Source organism: Salvelinus sp. IW2-2015, linkage group LG16 (assembly GCF_002910315.2).
Source record: "Salvelinus sp. IW2-2015 linkage group LG16, ASM291031v2, whole genome shotgun sequence".
NCBI classification, from domain to species: Eukaryota; Metazoa; Chordata; class Actinopteri; order Salmoniformes; family Salmonidae; genus Salvelinus; species Salvelinus sp. IW2-2015.
In genome coordinates this window covers 11,372,344-11,392,109 of record NC_036856.1, presented here as the reverse complement: position 1 = coordinate 11,392,109, position 19,766 = coordinate 11,372,344, and the positions used below count along the sequence as shown (strand labels likewise).

At 44.4% G+C, this 19,766-nt stretch overlaps 1 protein-coding gene across 1 annotated transcript; it reads left to right on the top strand.

Annotated features, from left to right (window-relative positions):
- LOC111975700 (AP-1 complex subunit mu-1-like) lies at window positions 1-19,462 on the top strand. Its single transcript, XM_024004231.2, is given in 14 exon segments — window positions 1-452; window positions 1,106-1,185; window positions 1,187-1,219; window positions 1,221-1,255; window positions 3,577-3,644; window positions 3,776-3,906; window positions 4,153-4,300; window positions 4,503-4,629; window positions 4,972-5,114; window positions 5,747-5,818; window positions 5,961-6,119; window positions 6,303-6,428; window positions 14,422-14,497; window positions 19,151-19,462. Coding segments are annotated over 14 exon segments (1,263 nt in total). The 5' UTR covers window positions 1-410; the 3' UTR covers window positions 19,174-19,462.
- Window positions 19,463-19,766: the final 304 nt, after the last annotated feature.

The window sequence follows — 19,766 nt, the reverse complement described above, 5'->3', positions numbered from 1 at the left end:
AAAGGTTTGACCATTCTAGCTAATAAGGTCAGATACGCGTGTCAACAACAGGCATAACTCTGATTATAAAGTAGTTTTGTTGTTGAAATACCGCGTGCGTTAGTTTATTCGTAACAATCGAACTCGAAACTTATATTTGATCAAATAAGCCTCACGTAGCAAATTAGCAATTATATTATTTTGATGACCAAATTCGACACTCATATTCAAAAGTTCCTCACTTTCGCGGTCTTGTTTTCGTGAACAAAATTTGGGCGGAGTAAACCCTCTCGCTTCGCTTCTTCCTCTCTGATGTTAGCCGGCAACACCTAGCACTCCTAGGTGGATGCTATCGTACCGCCGCATGTTTTAGATATTATAAATATTTTTCACCGGTACCAACTCGTAAGTTACGACGAGCTAAAAGCAAAATGTCAGCAAGTGCGGTGTATGTGTTAGATCTTAAGGGCAAGGTAAGAGGAACTGAGATTAGCTCAGCCAGCTAAAGAGCTAACGTTAGCTAGCTTAATCTAACATGGTTCACGTTAAAATGTTTACTAAAGGATCACACATTTGATGGCCAATTTACAATATGTAGCTAGTTACTTTACATTCTAAGAAAAATATACAATAGTGTATTTGAGATGGCTAGCTTTTGATGTTGATACGGGACATTAATAATATGCATTGTAGCTAGTTACTTAGCTAGCATCTACCCCACCCAGCTAGACTGGTATTGGGATCAGATTGGGTTCAATGAATCACGTAATGTATTGTGGCCAAATTCTGCATGATAATGATAATGGTTGTGGTGGCCTTGTGAACAGTATACTGTATCACAAGCCTGACAAGAGCCCATACCATCCATGGATGTCATCATGATCACCAACATTTGCCCCCATCCTAAGGCCTGTTTGAGAATGAAAACACACTTTATGTGAAGCCTCAAATGCATAGTCTCGTTAGACCCATGTAGATTTTTGTGTTCCATATCAAAGACACTTGAAGATATGAAAACATGATGCCATTGATGCCAGTTCATGATGTCTTCAGGAGGCACATACCATGTAGGACGGAGCGATAGCTAGAGAAGTAAGTTCCTGTATATTTTGTTTCACCGCTCCAGGTTCTGGTCTGTCGTAACTACAGAGGAGATGTGGACATGTCAGAGATCGAGCACTTTATGCCCATCCTCATGGACAGAGAGGGGCAACTTATCCCCTATCCTGGCCCATGGAGGGCCGCTTCATGTGGATCAAACACAACAATCTGTACCGTATCCTTACTGCCACTTACTCAACCTCTCACAAAGGGGATTAGAGTGACTACTGCCTCAGTATTCCTTTGCCTTTCCAATATATGTTTCTCAATAGAAATGGAAATGCTTCCATATTTTGCTCTGGGAAAAGGGAGAGTGATGGTTGGTTTGACTGCTCAGGTCAAAGTACACTTCTCTCGCTGAGAGTTCAAACAATGGATAGGTTTAGAACAGGGCTCCGGGCAGCCGAGCGGAAATGGAGGAAAACTCCCTCCCTGCGGACCTGGCATCCTTTCACTCCTCCTCTCTACATTCTCCTCTTCTTCTCTGCTGCTAAAGCCAATTTCTACCACTCTAAATTCCAAGCATACTGCCTCTAACCCTAGGAAGCTCTTTCCACCTTCTCCTCCCTCCTGAATCCTCCCCTCTCCCCCTCCTCCTCTCTGCTGATGACTTCGTCAACCATTTTGAAAAGAGGTCGACGACAATCCGATCCTCGTTTGCTAAGTCAAACGACACAGCTGGTTCTGCTCACACTGCCCTACCTGTGCTTGACCTCTTCTCCCCTCTCTCTCCAGATGAAATCTCGCGTCTTGTGACGGCCGGCACGCCCAACAACCTGCCCGCTTGACCCTATCCCCTCCTCTCTTCTCAGACCATTTCCGAGAACCTCTCCCTTAACTCACCTCGCTCATCAACTCATCCTTGACCGCTGCTACGTCCCTTCGTCTTCAAGAGAGCGAGAGTTGCACCCCTTCTGAAAAACTACACTAGATCCTCCGATGTCAACAACTACAGACCATATCCCTCTTCTTCTCTCCAAACTCTTGAACGTGCCGTCTTGGCCGCTCCTGCTATCTCTCTCAGAATGACCTTCTATCCAAATCATCAGGTTTCAAGACTAGTCATTCAACTGAGACTGCTCTTCTCTGTGTCACGGAGCGCTCCGCACTGCTAAAGCTAACTCTCTCTCCTCTGCTCTCATCCTTCTAGCCTATCGGCTGCCTTGATACTGTGAACCATCAGATCCTCCTCTCCACCCTCTCCGAGCTGGGATCTACCGGCCGGCCCACTTGGATGCGTCTACCTGACAGGTCGCTCCTACCAGGTGGCGTGGCGAGAATCTGTCCGCACCACGTGCTCTCACCACTGGTGTCCCCAGGCTCTGTCTAGCCCTCTCCTATTCTCGCTATACACCAAGTCACTTGGCTCTGTCATATCCTCACATGGTCTCTCCTATCATTGCTATGCAACGACAACACAATTAATCTTCTCCTTTCCCCCTCTGATAACCAGGTGGTGAATCGCATCTCTGCATGTCTGGCAGACATATACAGTGGATGGACGATCACCACCTCAAGCTGAACCTCGGCAAGACGGAGCTGCTCTTCCTCCGGGGAAGGACTGCCCGTTCATGATCTCGCCATCACGGTTGACAACTCCATTGTGTCCTCCTCCCAGAGTGCTAAGAACCTTGGCTGATCCTGGACAACACCCTGTCGTTCTCAACTACATCAAGGCGGTGCCCGTTCCTGTAGGTTCATGCTCTACAACATTCGCAGAGTACGACCCTGCCTCACGCAGAAGCGGCGGCAGTCCTAATCCAGGCACTTGATCTCCCGTCTGGATTACTGCAACTCGCTGTTGGCTGGGCTCCCTGCCTGTGCCATTAAACCCCTACAACTCATCCAGAACGCCGCAGCCCGTCTGGTGTTCAACTTTCCAAGTTCTCTCACGTCACCCCGCTCCTCCGCTCTCTCACTGGCTTCCAGTGAAGCTCGCATCCGCTACAAGACCATGGTGCTTGCCTACGGAGCTGTGAGGGAACGCACCTCCGTACTAGGCTCTGATCAGGCCTACACCAAACAGGCACTCGTTCATCCACTCTGGCCTGCTCCGCCTCCTACCTCTGAGGAAGTACAGTTCCCGCTCAGCCAGTCAAAACTGTTCGCTCTCTGGCACCCCAATGGGGAACAAACTCCCTCACGACGCCAGTCAGCGAGTCAATCACCACCTTCCGAACACCTGAAACCCCACCTCTTTAAGGAATACCTAATAGGATAAAGTAATCCTTCTAACCCCCCCCCCCCTTAAAGAGTTAGATGCACTATTGTAAAGTGGTTGTTCCACTGGATATCATAAGTGAATGCACCAATTTTAGTCGCTCTGGATAAGAGGTCTGCTAAAATGACTTAAATGTAAATAATGTAAAATGTTCACTTCTTGAAAATTCCACTTGTAGTTCGTTCTCAAACCGGCCTCTTTTTTTAAGGTAGATACAAGTCGACTTATGTTGAAAGCCCCACATCAACTTTTCACCTTAACAAATGTTCCATCAGTTGTAGCAACGTCTAAGAAAAATGCCTGTGTCTCCTTGGTCTTCTCTTTCCTCTACAAAATTATCCAGGTGAGTTAATTAGTCTCTATAATGGTGTGTGGTGTGCAGTAGTCTTATTTTCCAATAACCCATAGGTATTACTGGTGGTTAACTGGTAAAAAAAATGTGTTGTATCTAGACTCAGCCTATTGTCTCTGCAGGTTTTCTCCGAGTATTTTAAAGAGTTGGAAGAGGAGAGTATCAGAGATAACTTTGTCATCATCTATGAGTTGATGGATGAGCTGATGGACTTTGGCTATCCTCAGACTACTGACAGCAAGATCCTTCAAGAGTGAGTATCCTACCTAGCCCTTATTCTGTCTACAAAACTCTCTCTGTACAAACCTATGTTTAGCTTCCATTAAACAGTTTAAAATTCCTCCAAGTTAAACATGATTTAATAATGTAGTAGTGACCTACAGTACTGTGTATACAGTTTATCTTCCATTTCACCTAAACACCCAGTATGCCTGCAGACAGACAGTTCCTGTCATTGTTGTCCTGTCCTCTCACCAGGTCTGTCTCTGTTTGTTTGTAGGTACATCACCCAAGAGGGGCACAAGCTGGACACAGGGGGCCCGCGCCCTCCTGCCACCGTCACCAACGCTGTGTCCTGGAGGTCAGAGGGCATCAAGTACAGGAAGAATGAAGTCTTCCTGGATGTCATCGAGTCTGTTAATCTTCTGGTACGGCGCCTTGTCACGTCGTGTTCTAAGTCTAACACTCGCCTCCCTCTAATACATTCTTGGCTTGCAATGTTTATTATTTCTCTATGACAAAATTATTCAGTGTTTTATGGAAGTACTATCAACCATTTTGAACTTAGACGCATTTCTGCAATTGTTGTAAACAGTTTGACACTTTTCCCCCTTTCTCTCCTCTGTGCAGGTCAGTGCGAACGGTAACGTGCTGCGCAGTGAGATCGTGGGCTCCATCAAGATGCGTGTGTTCTTGTCAGGGATGCCTGAGCTGCGTCTGGGCCTCAATGATAAAGTTCTGTTTGAGAACACTGGCCGTGAGTTCCTCTGCACTGTGTGTCACTGGATTGGTTACAGTTCAGTTAAAATACAAATGCATGTCAGATTTCAAAGCTGTTTCTGTCTGTATTCTCATCCCAAATTGTAGACACTAATGCGTGACTTAGCCTTTTGCTTAGAATTTCCCATCGACATCATTGTATGATTTGCAAGGAAGTTGGAGTTGTGTGCTGTGCGCACATATTTCAAGTTAGGATTCAGCTCTTACCTCTAATCTATTTAAATTCTTAACAGAGCTTGTATTTCTCTCAGAAAACTGTACTTGTACCAGGTACAATCCTCTCATGCCCTGACTCTCTCTGTTGCTGTGCTCACCACAGGAGGGAAGAGTAAATCAGTGGAGCTGGAGGACACAAAGTTCCACCAGTGTGTGCGTCTGTCCCGCTTTGAGAATGACCGTACCATCTCCTTTATTCCCCCCGATGGAGAGTTTGAGCTCATGTCCTACCGCCTCAACACACACGTGGGTACTGTATGAGAGAGAGAGGCCAGTTTCATTAGATGGGCTTGTCATTATGGATCTGTTTTACAAAGATATGAAGTCTTTGACAAAAAAAGAAACATTGTTCATGAAGCTTCTCCATCGAAAGGGCTTCTTAGTCCAAGACTAGGTTTAATCTCTGTCCAGGTAACCGCCCCCTTTATGGGATGGGCATGCAATTAGAAGTGTACAAGTTAAAGCTGGAATCCGTACTTGGTGAAACTGCCACGTCCGTTTTGTAATATTAAAGCAGTAAAGAAGATACTTTAAACAACTAACACTGTTTTTTTCCCTCGGGCATTGCACATCATTGCACATCATTGCACATCATTGCACATCATTGCACGAGCAATAAAATAGCAGAGTATTTATTGCAAATTTTTTACTCTCCGTTTCATCAACTAAACAAAACCGATAACAAATGCGCTGTGGCAGACAGTGACCCTCTTTCACCTTATGCAGATTTCAGCTTTAAGGAATTGCTATTTTATTTATGCATATGAGATGATGACAGGCCATTTTGCATGTAGAAGAAAGACGTGTCAATGCAGAAATGACCCTTTTCGTTGTATTGATGAGTTGTTTTTTAAGCCTATGAAATGTATTGTCCCCAGGTGAAGCCCCTGATCTGGATAGAGTCTGTGATAGAGAAACACTCCCACAGCAGGATCGAGTACATGATCAAGGTAAACACCAGCCCTGCAACGTTACCCAGCAGCTAACAGTATGCTCTGGTATCAAATCAATAGTTGACCACAAAGCTGTCATAAATGCAAATAGCACGATCTTCAGGAATGGCATGTATTAGCCTCTCTTTTTGTGTCTAAGGCCAAGAGTCAGTTCAAGAGGCGCTCCACAGCCAACAACGTGGAGATCCACATTCCAGTTCCCACAGACGCAGACTCGCCCAAGTTCAAGACCACGGTGGGCAGTGTCAAGTGGATCCCAGAGAACAGTGAGGTTGTCTGGTCCATCAAGTCATTCCCGGTGAGCACAACAACACACTGGACTGCATGCTAGCGTAGACCATAGTTCTCAAAGTGCGGTTCTTTTGAGTGTCTGAACATCCATAACCCCAAAGATATCATMTGTCACTTAACTGACCTGGATACATTTATGTAAAACAAATCCACATTATCCTATCTCTTGATCTGTTTTGTCTTGTCCCAGGGGGGTAAGGAGTATCTGATGAGAGCCCACTTCGGTCTGCCAAGTGTGGAAGCAGAGGACAAGGAGGGGAAGCCCCCCATCAGTGTGAAGTTTGAGATCCCCTACTTCACTACCTCTGGCATCCAGGTGAGCATCCTCACTGCAGTACCTCTTCTATCCTCCAGGAGTCTCTTGTTGCTGTTACTGGGAGACTGGGAATCATTCTAACACAGGATGGCGCTGTTGTAACGCGGATGAGGTCTGGCTGCTCGCGCTGAGAACCTGAGGTGTGCTTGAGATCGTGCTTGGTTTGCTGCTTCAAAGACTGGTGTCGTGTGTGCATGGTTCTGTTGTAGGTAGAACTGCTGTCGTTTTTAATACAGACCGTACAATAGACTGTCAGTCAACACAGGGAGAACAACATCACTGTAGCGTTGGTCTGGCGGGTCTCTCTGTAACATTTCGACACTACAGAGTTAAGGTGTCGTTGACAAGCTACACTCAGAAGGATGTACACACATTCAAATAGTTCTGCACAGGTACTGTATAGCCAGCATCAGACAACTGCCGAAAAATGAACTGCTCCACACACTTTTTATTTAATTTAACTAGGCAAGTCAGTTAGGAACACATTCTTATTTTACAATGACGGTTAACCCGGACGACGCTGGGCCAATTGTGCGCCGCCCTATGGGACTCCCGATCACGGCCGGTTGTGATACAGCCCGGGATCGGACCAGGGTCTGTAGTGACACCTCTAGCACTGAGATGCAGTGCCTTAGACCGCTGCACCACTTGGGAGCACCAAAAACTCACTGCTTTTAAGACTAACTTTGTTTTGCTCTGTTTTATTGAAATGTTGTTTCTACCCATAATACTCAGACCAAATGGTCAATAGGTAGTGGATGGGCTGGTTAAGATGAGAACAATTAGGGGCAGAGTACCAGTGTGCAGGTCCTTATTTAKGTCAGGCAGTGTTCTGGATGAGTGTCAAGCTCTCCCTGTCAGCCCTCTGCTTCCAGATCTGACACCAGGGAAATTACATCAGAGCCCAGAGAATCAAAGGAAAGCCTTTTGGTTGGCTCAGTGTGGGGTTTGCTCGCCTCGGGTCTTTGTTTCCTGGTGAAAAACGAGCATGGCCAACTTATTATGGAGACGCACACCCTCACATCAGCACTAAAACAAACCGTTTGCGTCTCCATACAGGAATACAAAGCTATGAAGTCAACCCATTACACCATTGTAGGGATTAACATGGGTAAACGGGATCCTGGGACTGTCCCGGGAACACTCTTCACATTACCCCCCCAAAAAATTAAATGACAAGACCCGGGAAATTACATTTTTCCTTAAAGTGGCATTGATGTAATTCCACAAAATACATGACATGTGTAGCAGCAGATTAGCAAAAAATAAAATGGCACATTATCCAAACAGGTTGTTGCATGGAAGCCTTGAGTCTAGGATATTTACTTCACACAAAGTCACCATAAATTCAAAGCACACGCATAATTGACACTGCCGAACTGCACACGCGACCCGAATGCTGTTAATAAACCCTACAGGAAACCCCTACAGTACAGCCTAGGAAAAAATGTGTGCCTCTTTTTGAGCTGTCGTTGTGACTTCAGACAGTCACACATTTGATAGGCCCCTATGCACAATACACTACATCTGTCAGTCTTGTAAAAATTCAGAGGCCCGAGGGGAAATCTTCTCCTGTCATAGAGCCTCGGCTATTCTTCAATCCCACTGAAACCCCAAATCCTTACTTCTGTCTCGGGTGAAAAATCCTAACTTTATTCTGTGATCCATTAGGTTGTATTATCGAAGAACGTCTTGTGCCTATGCATGTCAAAATACAGCTCTAACATTTCCCCCGCTTTTCTCCTACTTGCTGCCCATCTGAGAGCTTCGGTAGAGAATGTGTGATCAACAAACGGTGTGAGAGTATATATGGATGTTATTTTTTTAAACAGTTTGTACCTGTTAAGAATCTTTTTAAAACATTTCCACTCTTCATCTCCTCGTTATTCATGAGCTGATCTGCTATCTGTATAATCATCAACTCCATTTTGCCAAATGTAGGAGAGATTCTGTCATTCGTTGAATGTTATCTAGCAAGCTTAGCAACTTTGTTCATTTGACTTTTGTTTGTATGATTCGACAACTCTATACTCTCGGTGCGTCCTGAGTGCACTATTCGTTGAGATGACCCACTGCTGAAATGCACTGAATTGAGGAACATGATAATGGCCTGTTTTGCAATGTCATTGGCGATCAAAGATAGTTACTCAATCATTACTAAATATCAGTTTCATTTGCTCTGAAATCTTTACATAGTGGCGCTGACAAGATGTCGCAACGTCCCTCTCATTTTGGGAGAACCCAGGCGTTTTCACCATGTCTTGGTTTTAAACGCTTTAAATGGCCACTTTGTGGACTCCAGAAAGAATAGCTACAAAACGAATAAACAAACATTTCAGATTTTTTGCAGTTTTTCCCAGGATTCTCGGGATGAATATGAATTATCTTCTGAACAATCTTAATCCCAATATCATTGTGCTGCAGCGCTGTGTTTTTGAGCTGTACCAGCAGAACATTTTCAGCATTAGTAACAATCTAGCTTAGATTTTCAAGTTTGCCTAGGGACATCTCCGCTAACCTGCCATGCATTTGGGCTAAACACAAATTAGGCACTCTGGGGGTGCAGGGAATTGGTTATTAAAGTTGAGTTAAGAGTCAGTAAAGCAGGAGAAACTCAAGCCTGTTATCTACACCTCCATTGTGTCGTATTGTAAATGTGCAATGCTAGCTCACAGTGGTGACATCAGGTCACATTGCTGGAAAGCCGCATTGGTGTCTAGTGGTTACCTCACCTTCCATAGCAGGTTTATGTGTGCGTTGGGCTGGTTTCCTTTCTTTTTGTACGAGTGTATGACGTGTTCACAAGGCCTCTTGTCTTGCCAGTAGAGCCACAGGATATGTTACCTGGTCTCTATCTCAATTTACCCTCTATGCAAATTCACTATCAAACTGTTTTAATAAATTAGACAATCTGCCCAATATATTTCTATACCCTAATGTTAGAGCCAAACATGCTCTGCTAAATTAGAGCTTTTCTCCGTTTTTGGTGTCATTCCCATATCAATATTTTGCAGTGGCGTCCCACACAGAATTGAAAGGCAGAGGATTAAATTACACTTTGCTTGAAATTCTCTGGAAATGAGGATGTTCTGGCAATAATGGAAAATGAGGGATTTCATAATCCAATGGCGCGACAGAGACATTCAGTGTCTTCCTGTTGTAGTGTTCTACCAGAGAATGTTCTCTCGAAAGGTTTCATCATCACTACAAGATGCACTCGTAACAGCCACACTTATTTAACCCTAGTGGTGGCACCTTGAGGAAAGGGTTGCTTGTAAACCGAAGCCCCTCAAAATAACTCACTCAACCAGAGATCAATGGAGCCTTCATCAGAGATGCTACTTTTAGCTACTAGAAGCTACTATTTAGGGGTTTTGATGGGGAGCTATTTTGTGGCCCTGGCTGACCCCAAGGTCGCTACGCTGGTGTTCCAGGGCCTCTTGAACTGTGCAGAGCCCCTGTGGCCACTCCAACGGAGCCCACCGCACGCCACCAAGGATCTCTGCTAGCATTAAGGGAACATTAATGCAGCCTGGGCTTATTACAGGGAGTACGCCACTTACTGCTCAGTGTGTGTGTGTCTGTGGGTGCGTGCCTCTGCATATGCCTGGCTGCATGTGTGACCATGTGTTTGCACACTCACGCTCTCCACGCTACCCGGTCTCTCGCACACGACACACAGCACCAAGGGGGGAAAAAAGGAACCACATCATCAACTCCTTGATTAGACAGCGTGGTATATCAAAGTGGTGTTTTACCCCACCGCCAACCAGCCAGGCCTACAGGCAGATGTGCATTAAGCCCCCCAGCCATATCCCATCTGAGGTAGAAAAGGGAAGTTTACCACCAGAGTGGTTTGGGCTGCTCCAGAGGCATAGGCTACTGGGTTTCTTTATAGCCTGCTGATGGTAGGGGGGGAAGCCACATCAGGGCTCATCTGTCCCCCTCCAGGGGATAATTACAGCCAGGTTCCCCCTCCCCTCAGACACAGTGGCGTGGCCCACCAGCCCCTCAGAGAGATGTACTCCATATAGGCCTAGTCAACCACCAGAACAGAACGCTTGGCCAACTGCAAAATACTCATGTACTACATTATTTACAGTAAATATATCATAGTCTGTATCATGTACTGAATAAAAAAAAATAAAAAACTGGTACTGTGTATGAAGATGATAACTGTATTTGGCACAGGCATCATCACAGAAATTCCGGTGTGGTATCAATTTCACATGCGATTTGATGGATGTGCCTCTGCTGTCATCTTTGTAAGCACATGATCGTTTGATCTTCATTTAATGTAAATAAACTGTTCTTCCTGTTATAAACAGAAATGATCAGACGTCTATCAGTAGTTAGTAGAACTGTCCCGTGGGCCTAGTTATTTCAAAAGAGAACTTCAAAAACAAGTTGTTTGTTGGACCATGGTTGACGGATTCATTGCCTAGTTCCGCTTGAACGTTCAATGAAGCTCTTACCTCAGGCTGATCAAATCAAATGGCTGTTGAAAAGGTCAATTGTCGACCAGACTGCCTGGAGAAACCGCTTGTTCTACACAGCTACTGTCTGGTATTCACATTCTCTAACATCTCAGAGAAATCCTCAACACTGAGGACACATTCATCCCCAAGATAAATCTGCTCTATTTCAAGAGAGTGTCCTTAAAATATGGCATTCTTAGCTTGGTCCGACTGTGCCCCAAACTTTGGAACGAATGTGTGCGAATGTTTGTGCCTGCTTTGGCCTTACAGTAGTTTAGAACAACAAACATCTACATTTGTAAGGCACCAGACTACTTAGACACAGAGTAGTAGGCTACACCTCGATTTAGCTGCATTCATTACAGCATCACGTCGGCCAACCTTGTTACGGTCTGTGACTAACTGGCAGTGTAGGAATAAGAAGCTACCAATTTCACCACCGGCAGTGTAGAGTTGTAGACGGGTCAACTAATGTTGGAGACTTTGGGACGAGAAAAATCCCCTGTCCTTGTTTCACCCCGTGGCTACTATTCCTGCATCTCTTTTGATCAAGGCTATTTCTCACTGGGACTTGGTCTTGTTGGCAAAACCATAGAAACGATGAAATATTGAATTGGCTCAGTTAGCATATCACTTTTAGGCAAGATAGGAGACTTAGGAGGTTAGCATGATTCTGGCTGATAAAAGTATGGATGTATAAATGTAGGCCAGATGTAATGGATGTGTTGGACAAAAACATCATTTATAATCTTTAGTGATATATATGAGGTGATCGCATAGTTGAGGGTTGCTACATAACCACCAGGCCATGCTACATAACCACCAGGCCATTCTGATGGTCCTTGTTGACTTGCATTGACCTGATAGCACCCCTGTTCTGCCAATGACAGTCACTAGACCTAACTGATGTTAGCCTTGACCTGCCAGCACTGAGATCCTCCTGTTCTCACAATGTCTAGACTGCAGACACACACACACAGCTCTGAGACTGTTCAGACAGTCCTCCTCCTATATGCATATAGACATATTCTTTCTGCATTGTGCATTGGCCGTATGATCTGCCTCGAACACCCTTTTAGATTTTAAATCACACTTGAAATAGGCGTTGTGCACCTAAATGGGAGGCGATTTGTACAGCTCACAGTCCAAATACAGCGCTAGTCTGATATGGATAATGTCAGGTCAGCAGACCGATTTACCTCTGTGGAGTAAATTATGTGTTTGTATCCAACTATGTTTCCTTTGCACCAGAATGCGGGATTGTAGCCTTTTTTTGTCGAGGAACGCAACAGCACCCTCTCTGTAAAGCTGTTTGTTTCCTGTTATGAGAAGAACCACCTTGTGTGTCTTGGAGGCAGGTTGTGTTCTGGTACCGGCAGTGTTCACACCTTTTCTGAGAGGAAGATGAAGGATGCGTTTTGGGTGGCCGACTGCATGCCTGTTGCATCTTCATCAGGACCCCCAGACAGACGGCCCACACCCAGAGGTGTTTGTTGAGGAGCCTGTTAGGGCCGGTGTCCTGTTGTAGCATGGGTTTCTTCATTACGGCCCAGTTGTGATTTATGGTACCCTTGTTGTAAAGTGTTTCACTCCCTAAAGCAAAAACTATCATCTTTCCCATATGGTGTTGATAAAAAGCTCAGTATTTATGTGAAGAGAGCTGGGCTGCGGTGCGGTGTGCTGTGGCCATTTACACATTGTCAAATCTGTCTGTCAGTGTAATTCTCTGGGCGGTTATTGCAAGTGTTTTATCCTGGAGAAGATTTAAGGCTTAATCCCCCACTCTCTTGTTCTGTTAGGATCTCTGAATGCCTTAAGGTTCTCCTCGTTTCAACGAAAGCCCAGCCATGAAACAATAGGGAACTGTTTTACGATGGGGTAATATGAAGCTCAATCCACTGATAAGCTCACCACAGAGATAAGCATGTTAATTTATGCTGTTTGTTTTATAGGCCTCAGTGTAAATAATTAGATTTTAATGACAATAGTAGTTAACTCCCTGTCATGCGTTCTGCTTACTATCTAAGTTTTCTCGTGTGACATGGCTCAATTTGGTAAATTCAGTTATGTAATATCATGCAATATGTGTGCCCTTGCTGGGTCTTGTTCAATAGGTTGTAGTTTCACAAGAAGGGCAAGTGAAGAATTTATGACATTTCACATAGGATTGGGAAGTGCCAGTTCCCTAATTTTGTATTAATATCTACAAGTTTCTTAACTACCAGCTCGTTTCTCTCTTGAATGTGAGAGAAGTTCCCATCATCTACAGACATTGGCTTTGTTTGCAGGGCATGTATGACCTTATGGGTGGAACTTGGCATTGTTAAAGTTAGTATTTTAAGTGAATATAAAAATAATCTTCCTTGTAAAAACAACACAGTATCATGTATAGTTAAACCCTATTTTGTTATATTCAATGTACTTTACTTGACTGGTTTTCCAAACAGGCTCAGAATGACATGAAATGCACTGAGTGTACAAAACATTAGGAACACCTACCTAATATTGAGTTGCACCCCCTTTTACCTTCAGAACAGCCTCAATTTGTATCAAATCAAAATCAAATCAAATTTATTTATATAGCCCTTCGTACATCAGCTGATATCTCAAAGTGCTGTACAGAAACCCAGCCTAAAACCCCAAACAGCAAGCAATGCAGGTGTAGAAGCACGGTGGCTAGGAAAAACTCCCTAGAAAGGCCAAAACCTAGGAAGAAACCTAGAGAGGAACCAGGCTATGAGGGGTGGCCAGTCCTCTTCTGGCTGTGCCGGGTGGAGATTATAACAGAACATGGCCAAGATGTTCAAATATTCATAAATGACCAGCATGGTCAAATAATAATAATCACAGTAGTTATCGAGGGTGCAGCAAGTCAGCACCTCGGGAGTAAATGTCAGTTGGCTTTTTTAGCACGTCCGGTGAACAGGTCAGGGTTCCATAGCCGCAGGCTATGTCAGGGTATGGACTCTACAAGGCGTTGAAAGTGTTCCACAGGGATGCTGGCCCATGTTGACTCCAATGCTTCCCACAGTTGTGTCAAGTTGGCAGGATGTCCTTTGGGTGGTGGACCATCCTTGATACACACAGGAAACTGTTGAGAGTGAAAAACACAGCAGCGTTGCAGTTCTTGACACAAACCGGTGCGACTGGCACCTACTACCATACCCCGTTCAAAGACACTTAGATATTTTGTTTTGCCCATTCACCCTCTGAATGACACACACACACACACACACACACACACACAATCCATGTCTCAAGGCGTAAACATCCTTCTTTAACCCGTCTCCTTCCCTTCAATCACACCGATTTGAAGTGGATTTAACAAGTGACATCAATAAGGGATTATAACTTTCACCTGGTCAGTCTGTCATGGAAAGAGCAGGTGTTCATAATGTTTTGTCCATTCAGTGTATGTATTCCATAGAATTTGACTGCTTCCTCCCTTTAGTCACTGTTTGTGCTAGGTGTGACGATGGACAGGTTTCGTGATGTTTGCTCACTCTTGTTTTTAGGTGCGCTACCTGAAGATCATTGAAAAGAGTGGCTACCAGGCTCTGCCATGGGTTCGATACATCACACAGAACGGAGGTAAGGCTAAAACTAGACATTCACACCCTTCTCACCAAACCTCCCAATGAAGACTGATCCTCAACCCACCATACTGTAATAATGATCTCTCGTTATCCCAGCCACCAAACATCTGCATATGAAACGCACTGTCATCTGCCATCAATCCTATGTGTTGAGCTATGCATGTCTGAACTGCCACGTGTCTCTGCTCCTGTACTCTGGCTCTTCTGCTTCTGGGTGGGCCCCCCACGTTGCTCTGTTGCCCCTCACATAAATGTTTGGGCTTTTACTGGTTTCAATAGTTTTAGTAATTGCAGCACTGAATGTTGCTTCAGGGACTGTTTTGCCCTGCCTAGGAATAAGTCTAGGGGACACTGCTACCAAGTGGTCTGTAACTTCCTTCACTGGATTTTCCCGTGCTTCATGCAGTGCTGTGTGGTTCTATTATCTCCCCTCTACTGTGTGCCATGTTGTAAGGCTCTACAGTACAGTCTACAGTCCGTCTCTCTCCAGGCCTCTCTTCCTGATCAGGTTATCTGTGCAGGTGGTCTGAGACGGGCCCCTCCCCTCCCGACTCTAATTGGCAGGAAGGAAGCATCCAGGAAATAGCGTTGTTCTTGGCGGCCGCTGGCCAGCTGTCGTACTGCACTACACCCCAACTAATGGCTGTCTTACTTATACACCGGCCCCCGCAGAGCAGAGCCAACCAACATATTCATTACCTCCGATATCAACCAGAGGAAGGCATTCGTCTCCGCCGACAGTTTGTTTTGATACTTTGTCAATCGGGGGGTTGAATCTTTTGTTCCGAGCAGTCTTTGGTGTCTGCGCCGTGCGAGGCCAGACTACAGGTCCTGGTTTTGTTGTTGTCTGCCTGTGTGGCTTGAAGATACAGTAGAAGTCTAGCTTAGCTCAAATCGGAATCGCTGATCCTGATGGAATTCATGTCAATATTTTCACTACAATAAAAGTAGATTCAATGGACAAGAAACAATATCTCCAGTGATCCAGTCTCACCAGAAAGTATCATGATATTTGACAATATGAGTCCCGGGAATTCTACGGCTCCATTTTGTCTCAATCCCCTCTGACATAGATGAGTTCCACCTCCATTGTCTGCAAGGAGAGCGAAAGCCAACACATGCTGAAGCGGTTATGAATGATGCTGCAACTCTGACATTGATACTATCTTTTGAAAAAGAGTGAAAAAAGGGGGGAAAAACAGGAGGGGGGGAGCTCTGAGGTCCCAGAGTACTGAGAGAACCTGCTAGTGTAGCTAGAGGGGAGGGCGGGCCGGGGAGAGGCTTTTGCCAAATGATGGTGACCTATCCAGTTTGGGGTTAGCGGATGACGAATGTAGGCAGCCCACAGGGACTCCATGTGCACGCCCTTGCTCTTAAATGTTTATCTTACCTTTTGTTTCGGGGTTATTGCCAGTGCATTTAGCCAAGGAATGATTTAGGAATGCACATGTGAGTAGGGGAATTCAGGGCTGCTGAAACTGAAAGCATACTTTTTCCATCGCCCCTCTCACAATGTTTCTGATAGGATCTAATTAAACAGGGACCTGTGGGTCTGTTGAATTACTTGTCTTGAGTATGGGTGATAGATATCATACTGGGGAGGTTAGACCTTAACGTGGGTGGATCGCTGAATACTTACAGTAGATGTACTGTATATAGACTGAGTTCTTTAGTTGACACAGATATAAAAAATGTAAGAACGGTGCCATCATACTGCACTGTTGTATCTCACCAAAAGGGAAGGTGTAGATCCCCATTTCCATACATCTGTATTTGTTATGTTCATGTGTGGTGTGTTCCGCTTAGGGTTAAACAAATACTACACCTTTTTGTTATTTGAGTTAATGCCCCTAACTTTAATTTAAAAAATCAACCCTGTAATTAAACAGATTTTGACATGTTATGGAAGCTGTCAGGGCAATTAAACAACACTGATCACAATGGTGCAATTACAAACTAGGTGTGAAAACAAGATATCTCATGTATGCTACCTCATGTGCTCTGGCCACTGCCAAGTTTTACTTCCACGTTCACCCCCAAGGCCCCAACTGAATAGCCAACGCCACCTGAATTGCCTGCTTGCATCATCCTGATGAGCTCTGGGTTCTGGTGGCCAAACTGGTCAACAGTTTCCAGACTGATTCCTTGCCAGGGCCCACCGCAGACTTCCACCGCACCACCATTTTGTGTATTTTTTCCCCCTCCTATGTAATTTTGTTGATCAAAAGAGCTGCAACGTTAGCGGAAAGATGTCCCGAGCCTTAACTGACGATTCAATCTTCATGAGATTGATTTCATTAAAAGAGCTGAAATGTAATTAGGCATCCTTAATATTAAGCGTAGTACCCTTTGTGGTTTTATTAACTTCTTCTATTAACGTTTACACGTTCAAAGGGGAAGGTCAATAATAATAATTCTATGTCTAGGTGACATCTCACTGTTATCAAACAATGAAAGACAAATTACTTCAAATTCCACGTTTCATATCACTTTTAAAGAGGACCAGTATTATTTTATGGGGAAGCGATACACGACACCGTACAGCTCTAGAAATAAAGCACTGGCCCTAACCCAACTAGAGGCCTTGATGCCTTTGGCAGCCTGACAGTTTCTTCAGGCTGAATGAAAAGCCTTGTCCTATTTGCAGAGCGCCCTAGGGGCCTTGATGTGGCTGTAGGTCCTGATTGGCATATTGGTGGCGGTGAGGTCACAGACTGGGCTGTCGTTGAAGACTGGTGGAAAGTGTAGGAGTGGTGTGACAGGGTAATGCCACCCCCAAGGACCTGTGGCTTTACCCCTGCACCGACAAGCACTTTGTTGTGGACCACGGCGAGCCAATGGCACCTCATCTGCGTGTCCCTGTGTGTGACTGTGCCATGGCCAGGAGCCTGAGTCAGCAAGGCCACGCGTTGGCTCCGTCTCCGCAAGACGGGGGAGCATTTCTGGGGAGAGGGGCGCATGGGACCAAARTAGAGACCTCCCATGAGCGTGTAGTAAAGGTCTGTAAACACAGCCTATCAATTACCACAGCCAAAGTAGTCCTGAAGACTTAAGCTGTCTTATTCTACCCCTTTAATGTTCTCCTCACTCAAAAGCCATATAGGAAACCGGCATGTGTTTGATGGTTAAGAGGACAGTCATTTTCAAGGAGGCTTGGGGGGGGGAATAAGCCACCAGACCCATTGTCTAGCCCATGGCATGTGCACGCTACAATTAGAAATAGTTCTCCAGGCGAGTCGGGGTAATTTAGACTGATGTGTAGACTGGATTCAAGAGTTCCGTTAAGTCTCATATTTTGTAAGAAATGTCATATTGCAGAGAAGTAGTATTTAGAAGTTTATTAGGTCTGTTAAAGTTGTTTTGAAGGGGTCAAAAGTCTTTTAGTTTTATTCACATGAAAACATTGTCAAACTAACAATATGAATAGCCACATTTAGAAAGCGAACCGTTGCGTTTTACTAGAAGTAAACATGTTATGATATTTAAAGTGTGTGTGGCAGGCACATTTGGGTGTCTGTGTTAGACACTTCATAACTACCAAATTTGACACGTCATTTCTCGAACCACCGTCACGTTAAAGGATTTACAAATGTCAGTAGTGCGTTTGAAAGCCACGTCACGTAACAATACTATTGGGCTCAGTTCACCATTGTTCCAAGTGCCTCTGGTTCCCCATAGCAACCACAAAAACACTGCTCCACCGTAGGCTTTGCACTTAATTGCTCTTAAAGCAGATATGATTTAAGGCAAATGAAAACCAGATACGCTGGGCTTATGGGGCAAGCGGTTTCACCACTCCATGTCTAACGTTCCACACACCACACTGTTTCCATAACAAACTTTGTTTTTTACATTTTTATTATTGTTATCATTACAGAAATTGAGGCTGTGTTCTTTAGGCTAAAGAGTGTGATTTTGGAGAGGTTTCCACAAACAGACGGTACTGATCTTGTTAAATCCGGCCCATGCTGCGTGCATGCCCTCGTCGCAAAAGTGAATTCGCACAGTCCACACACACATACATACTGTACATACACACATAAACAAGTACACAATCTGTTGTGTGTGTGTGAGAGGGAGTGCGGATGTCATGCTCACCTCTACTCAAAACTCAGATTCCTGAACAGATAAGCAGTCAGAACTTGGCTTGAGCGAAGAAACCAGACTCCACACAGCTGTGTGCTTCCCATTGTAAATGTATGTGTATTTAAGATGTTTATTTACGAGTCATGCTGCCAAGCATAGCACCAGAGGAACTTAACATCTCCGTACAAACACACAGTCTTTGGTCTGAGGGAACTAAAATAAGGAAACTTATCCTTGAGCTGGTTCTGCTGGTTTTAACAAGAGTTTTCTCTACTTATTGTCTTTCTTCTGTTAGTTTTATAATGGGTGGAGCCAACTCCCACTAGACGAATCACATTTTATTTAGTTTGGCTCTTGGAGTAATATTTAAACGTTAATGAATTGTGTGTTTTGAGGTCAAGATGGAAGGGTAGGGAAAGGACTTCTCTGTAAGTGTTCGCTTAGCTTTTATGGCCAAACCGATGTTTCTAGATCAGTCAATATTCATGTATATGACTGCCAGCGAAATGGATGTTTACTAATGAGTTCACGAATTGTTTAATTATTTTACTTTTTTCTCCAGATTACCAGCTCCGAACCCAGTAGAAGCTGCAGCAGAGGAAGGAAGGACCCATATTTCCAGGATGTATATTTACCTATAGTCCTATGTCATGGACCGTTGTTGTCAACTGTCTTTATTTTTGTTTTCATTTCCATCTTAAAGTTTGGTTCAAATTTAGTGCCATAATACAAAAATGATACTCCTCTGAAAATTCTGAATCTAGGCTTTTACTTGGTTTCAGTTGTATTCCAAAAGCAGTGAAATATATAATATTTCTAGAGTTACTCAAAGGTAGGTCAGTTGCAAATAATAAATACAGTTATTGATACTTTACTTCCCTGTGGTCTAGCGTTCTAAGCTGCTGTCTCCAGATCACATATACTGCTGCAGCATGGCTTTTAATCTGTACCACTGCTATTTTCTCTTCTGTCCTTCCCCTCTGTCCTTCCTCTATCTATCCTGTCCACTAAAAACTGAAATAAGTGAGTGGGACTGACACTCCTTTAAAGAAAAAAGGTACTTACCCTTTTTCCATCTAAATTACATGCTTGAGATTGTATTTCATAGGTCAATTTCAGGTGTTAAGTTGTGTGACCAACAAAACAGTACAGTGTTATAAGAAGTTAATGTGAATTGA